At 39.1% G+C, this 6424-nt stretch overlaps 1 protein-coding gene across 4 annotated transcripts; it reads left to right on the forward strand.

The window, feature by feature from the left end:
- The first annotated feature begins 1643 nt into the window (after positions 1-1643).
- Positions 1644-6156, forward strand: LOC143735603 (uncharacterized). 4 transcript variants are annotated; one of them, XM_077225760.1, is made up of 3 exons: positions 2022-2364; positions 2663-2710; positions 4414-6156. In XM_077225760.1, exon 3 carries the CDS (start codon positions 4418-4420, stop codon positions 5405-5407), a length of 990 nt encoding a protein of 329 aa, XP_077081875.1. In that variant the 5' UTR covers positions 2022-2364; positions 2663-2710; positions 4414-4417; the 3' UTR covers positions 5408-6156. The 4 variants fall into 4 exon arrangements, with proteins under 4 accessions (XP_077081876.1, XP_077081875.1, XP_077081874.1 ...); XM_077225761.1 differs by lacking the exons at positions 2022-2364; positions 2663-2710 and adding an exon at positions 1644-2014; XM_077225759.1 differs by lacking the exon at positions 2663-2710.
- Positions 6157-6424: the final 268 nt, after the last annotated feature.

A 6424-nucleotide genomic window follows, 5' to 3' on the forward strand; every position in this document is an offset into this window, starting at 1 on the left:
TAGGAGGTTTGACAGCATGTACGTGTGTGTGCGTGAGATAACACGTCTCAAGTCCTATCAAGCTCATCTATTTTTACATGTGGCCCCTTTCAGATGCAGAGTGGTTTGCAGATGAGAGGAGAGTCAGACCTGCAGAGCCGTTGTGACCAGTTGACCAGGTTGCTATTGGCAATGCTCCATTACAGTTTAACTGTTGGCCCATGCCTGTCAAACCGCAGCAAGCGCTCATATCTCGCTCTCAAAGCCTCACCGCATGCGGTTCCACAGGTGCTGATGGAGGCCTACTAAAGGGTCTGTCGAAGCCCATTATCAAGCGGTGAATATGATCTCAATATCAATCAGAACAAAGTAAATTTATTTATATTGTAAATACATGACATATATGGCCTTGTGGGAAAACATGAGCGAAGAAAATGGTACTATAGGCCTACTAGTTGTGTGTTATATTATATTTGGGTACAGTAGTTTAAAGCTCATGTATTAATTCTCAACATTAGGAACAATGAAATATCTTCAAAATATCTTATTTTGACAATTACGTACTCTATTAGCCTAAAGTCTGGATACATTTGACTGAATTTGTTTTTTTTTGTGATGTTCTTAAGGCTTATTCTTGAAATTAGTTTTGTAGACAAACAAATAGGCTATATCAAGTTCTTTATAGAACTGCAATGCAATGTGCAGAGGTGAAATATATATAGGTTGGCGGCTTCAAAAAAGTTTAAATATAAGACATTTTGACTGATAAAATAAATCTTATTTTATATTAAATATGCATGCACACATTTGTTTGTTACTATAATTTCCAGACTTTTATTTGTGTGATGTTATAGTTTTGATCAATTTACTAGCATCCAGACATTATGTATCACATTCATGTGGCCTATATGCAACTTTTAAGTATTTTGTGCTTAGAGAAGAGTTTTAAGGGTCCAATCACTCCTAGAGGTCAAAGGTCAAAAGGGATAGTTCAAAAGTTTGGGGTTGGTACAAAAATTTTTTTGAAATAAGTCTTGCCATGGCTGCATTTATTTGGTCCAAAATACGGTAAAAACAGTAATTCTGTGAAATATGATTGCAATTTAAAATAACTGTTTAAATATGTTTATTTATTCCTGTGATGGCAAAGCTGAATTTTCAGCATCATTAATCCAGTCTTCAGCGTCACATGACATGATCCTTCAGAAATCATTCTAATATGCTTATTTGATACTCAAGAAACATGCCTTTTTAGTATCAATGTTAAAAACAGTTGTGTTTCATATTTTGGAGAAACCGTGATCTATTTCTTTAAGGATTCTTTGATGAATAAAAGTTAAAAAGAACTGCTGTTTTTTTTTTAAAACAGAATATTTTGTAACATTATAAATGTCTTTACTGTGACTTGAATAATGTTACTGACCCCACACTTTTAAATGTAGTGAATTATAGGCCTATGTCAGGCTTTATACACGTCTGTATCAGCTCTTTTTCAAATTTCAGACATCATTACTTTGCAGAGAATCCATGACTTAAAACACGTATGAAAAGAGTTTTATCATAATGGATGCCTTGCTTTGCGAAATGCCTCAGATTTTAGCCGACTTAAAGAAATTAAAGTCTCAGTATTACTATTTCCTGGGCCTTTCTGGCCACCCTAAACAATTTGCCTATTGAAGTTTGGACTATTTACGCTAAAGAACAAAAAGCGCACAGAAAACGTCAAGACATCAGCACTCCAAAAGGCCTAAAATCGAATGCAAAATATCAGCAAGATGATTTGTTTCCTGGGAAGTGAGTAGGTGGCTATGAATGAGGTCTACCCCAGTCTACAGCTCTGCAGTCGCTGCTTTGGTTTCTGTTCCGACGAACGAGTCGAAAATGGGAGAGGGGCTAGTTAAAATGAGGTCGTTGTGAGGAGATAACACTGAAGACTCAGAGACAGGAAGTGGTTTGAATTCATTTGAGAAAGAAACACGGGGTGTGATTGAAGTTACTGTACAGACAAGCAAGGCAGCTGAACTGTATGCAAAAGGTGAGAGGCCTGACGGTACAAAGTTCGTCTTGCGTCGGCTGCGGCAAGCGTTCATCCTCATTCACACGCATGCTTGCAGCATACCTGTAAATGTGCTATTTTATGTAGCCTACATTTTCCATAAAGCTATTGATTACCTGGTTACGCTGGAATGTGAATATGCGCACCGCATGAGGGGGCTGCGTGCGGTAAACAAAACAGTACATATGAACTACGGGTTATGTCCCACGTAAAACCATTTGAGTTCTGTGGAGCTTTGAGGTGGCGTTATGAGTCACCAGGTATAAGAAGAAAAAGAAAAAAATCACAGACAGAGATCTAATTCGATGAGTCACCGGCAAACAACACAGGTAGGCTATGTCACTCTACCAACGCCATTCGCGACCACTGGGACCCCAAGCCCCAAATATGATCCAACACCTGTTGAACACCCCAACAACATCTTGTGCTGTAGTGAATTGTGTATGCCCCATTTTTATCTTGAACAATCAAATGTCAAGTGTGTCCTCAAACCAGTCTTGTAACCACAAGTGATTGATAACTCTCATGAGTTAAGTAAAGGCAAAATATCCATTAATATTGCATTCAACAGATGATTTTTTTCTCCCCTTGCATTATGCATTTAATATTTAAGAATGTGTTTTTCAGCTATAACAGTGGTTGACAGTGGATCGAAACAGTGCAAGTCGAACTTCAGTAAGTTGATGTAACCCTGCGGCACAAGCTTCAAACCTGCATTGTTTCACACCGATTTAGTCAGAATCTAGCACACAAAAACATTTTCTGCGGAAATTTGGAAGGGCTGTCCCAGGTGACAACCGTAAACTCAGCAAAAACCTCTATTTTTTTCATGCAAGTCATTCTTAGTAATCTGTTCTTTTTAACCACAAGAAACATTTTACATGATCTTCCTATCAAGAGTTTCAGTCTTTACCAAGCTTCAGCTTCTTATAATCAGTCGACTAACCCTTTCTGAAGAGTTTGTTTTGCTATGATGAATACTTGCGTATCGAGCTGAATAAATAACACGTAACAATGCACATAAGCTATTTTTATTGTGAAGTTAGGCCTCAAAATGAATATTGGTCTTCATCCAGACTAACAGGATACAGCAATATAGTCTAATTAATGTGCCATCATTGGTTGAAGTGTAGGACATCCATCCATGACATTAAAAATAACTAAAATTCATGACTTTAAAAAAGAATTCAATTTTTTTTAAATCTGTTATGATTAGATAATGGTGCATGAGATATGTAATTCAATTTTAAAAAAATGTTTAGTTTAGATCTAAACGGAGAGAACTAAACTTAATGAATAAATACTAAGAGAAATGCAAAAACGTAAACAGAGACATGTAAATTGTAAACTAAGCATCAAGATGATTAGTGCACCAGAATTAATTTCTTTAATTCATTCTTTAAAAAGTAGAACAAACAAAAGAGTGAGTCATAACTCAAACCACTGGTTTTGAGACTTGTTTGCGAATCTCCGCCTCCTGAGGAAGGAAGATGTGGTCCTCACCTACTACTTCTTTCATACGATAGGCATGTCTGTGCATATTACATGTGCCACCTTGTCTGTTGGTTGCTGAGTCTTCGTATGTTTCCAGCCAAAGAGTTTTACTTTTAAACTGATGTCCTTTAATTTATTTACACTTGCTAGCATCATTCCTGTGGCAGCAGCGTAAGGTAAGGTGAAGCGATTTTCTTTCGCCACGGTTCTTTTCAGTTAAGATTTTGGAGACTCGTGTTTACACTTAGTTTCCTATATGCAGACTTAAAAATACTGAATTCTTTAAATAAATGAAATGTCAATCATGCAGTAATTTAATTCTAGATTGTTGCAAGAAGCGAGGCAGTTTTCATATTCACCAATATAAAATGAACAGCCGCCTTTTGAGGTTGTCAATTCTGCAGATATGCAGTGGTTTCAAATAACCTACAAACAATCTTGCTTTTAGCAAAGTGAAAAATTAAGATCTTTATCTATTGCCAACCTCACCAAAATTGATCTTATCAAGGTTGCATGCATCAGATACAATAAATCATCGTCATTAATTTAGCATGTCGCATTTCTCACAAACTACATCATTATTTTGCAAATTTTTTTAAAATCATTAATTGCCCAGTATGTTTCCTTGGTAGGCTAACACACTTCTCATGTCTATATTTACCCTTTTTCTGACAGGAAACTGCAGTATGTACACTAATAAGTGATAATGAATTTAAGTTGCATTGTATAATGAAGGCGTTTCTTACACGGAAGTGAAAAAATTGTGAGCTTTTGCATCGTTCTTATTCAAAAACCAATCTAAACAAACAAAAAAATGATACGTTTTGCCAAAGTATTGGTTTGAAACTGGGTCTTACCGATCATCGAACTCTTTGTCTTTCCAGAACAATGAGTACCATAAGAAGTCCAGAGCATCCGGCAGACGCTTGTCTTCCCTCCTCCACGGGCGAGAGCTCGATAATCGAAGATGAACCTGCAAGTTTAAGCAGGCTTCTGCCACTCACCGGCTCATCCGTACTGGCACGACGACTGTTCCACCTCCAGTCGTATCGCAACCCACTTGTACCGAGTAGACGACGTAAACGCGAGATGACACCTGCTGAGAAAAAGGATGCATCGTATTGGGTCAAGCGACAGAAGAATAATGAGGCTGCCAAGCGTTCCCGTGAGAAGCGACGACTCAACGACTTCGTGCTGGAGGGACAGCTTCTGGCGCTGAGCGAGGAGAACGCCCAACTCAGGGCAGAGGTGCTGAGTCTGCAGTATCACATGGGAATTGGGCGAGGTCTAGAAGTAAATCATCCTAGGAATCCATTCCACTATCCTGTTGCGTCCCATCTCAAGCCGTCCCTGTGGGGTTTGGCTAGTGGTACTGCTGCTCTTTCAGCAGACGGTCCAGAACTCTACCACTCTTGGCCACAGCATAGCTCATCTCAGTCTATCTCGCCCTTGAGGGTGCCTCCTAAAAGTGCCAACCTACCATCACAGGTTAGCTACTTGGACAAAAATGCTGACCCAGTTGCGTCAGACCCAGCATCTCACCCACAGGTCTCTTCCAGCAACGACCCACCAAGCCACCCACAACTGTTTACAGCAAAGAGAGCACCTGCACCCTCACCGCCCCCTCCTCAGTTGCTGCCTGGGTTGAGCCACTCCGCCACCCAGCACAACAACCAGATGTTACCTTGGGGCTCGTCCTGTTTGCGTCCATCTCCCCTTCATCCCAACTGGCCGTTGTCTTTCCCTCTGTCGCTACGAGACCCAGACGGATCTCGTAATGGAGGAAGGTCCCTCTGGAACTTCAACAGCAGGTACAGCATGCTGTCAGCTGAGATCTCAGGACAGCTCAGAAGAATATTTTGCCCGGAGAACTCTTAATCAGCAATAGCGCTTCCTGAACAGTATTTTTATTGTGATAATAAACTGCTTAAAGGGATCGTTCACCCAAAAATTCACATTCTGTCAACATTTGCTCATCCTCGTGTCATTCCAAACCTCTCTTTAATATGTAGGATAGAAATATTTTGAAAGCGGTCTCAGTGTTCAAATGCGGGGGGTTTTTTGGACCCCATTGACTTTCATTGTATAGAAAAAGTCTTTCAAAACATTTTCTTTTGTGTCCCGCAGAAGAAATCAAGGCATACAGGTTGAGAATGACGTGGGTGAACTATCTCTTTAAGGCATTAGCTGTGCTTAATGTAGTGACGCGCAATCCAGAAGGCCTGGCAAACGTTAGATAAAACATAACTTTAAATGTTCATTCTGCAAATATGTGGATTGCAATTAAAAGTAATTAATCCTCTTTTCCTCATCTCGCTTATTTGCTTATTGCATATAAATCTGATTCATGTTTGGGAATCTACACACAGCCACATCGTTGATTGTTTGATAGAAATTATTATTAGCATTTACCTTCACTCTGAAAATGTTTTGGTGTGAATTTTGGGGGGCCACATTTGGTTCCCCAAAGTACCACTCAGTTATCAGTTCTTAAAAGAACCATGTTTTTCTTAGTGTTCAAAACATTTTAATAATCTAAAGTTACCTTTGTTCAATATACCCTTTGTGGGATGGAACGGTTTCATGAATGTTCTTCCTCGATGCCAATAAATAACCTTTATTTTTAAGAGTGTTGCTTGCGTGAAATACTGGTTCCAGCTGATGACATCGAAAACAACCTTTCACTGAAGCCGTTATGCATTAGTGATGATTCAAGTAAGGGAAAAACTAAAGATTAAGAACAAAATTACGTGGCTGCCGCAACATACAAACAGTAACAGCAAAACTAAAAATGGTTTCATTTGCTGCTGATCACTGAACTCCAACTGCTTCATATTAATTTGTACATGGAATGTGTAATGCGAACAGTTATGCTAGTCATCGTGTAGTTAGGTT

The sequence above is a fragment of the Siphateles boraxobius genome, unplaced genomic scaffold (assembly GCF_051911475.1).
Source record: "Siphateles boraxobius isolate OS27281-9 unplaced genomic scaffold, OSU_SipBor_1 13, whole genome shotgun sequence".
Taxonomy (NCBI): Eukaryota; Metazoa; Chordata; class Actinopteri; order Cypriniformes; family Leuciscidae; genus Siphateles; species Siphateles boraxobius.

Excerpts from the sequence above, each read along its gene's own strand:
- LOC143735603 (XM_077225761.1), top strand. The coding sequence starts at position 4,418 with ATGAGTACCATAAGAAGTCCAGAGCATCCGGCAGACGCTTGTCTTCCC.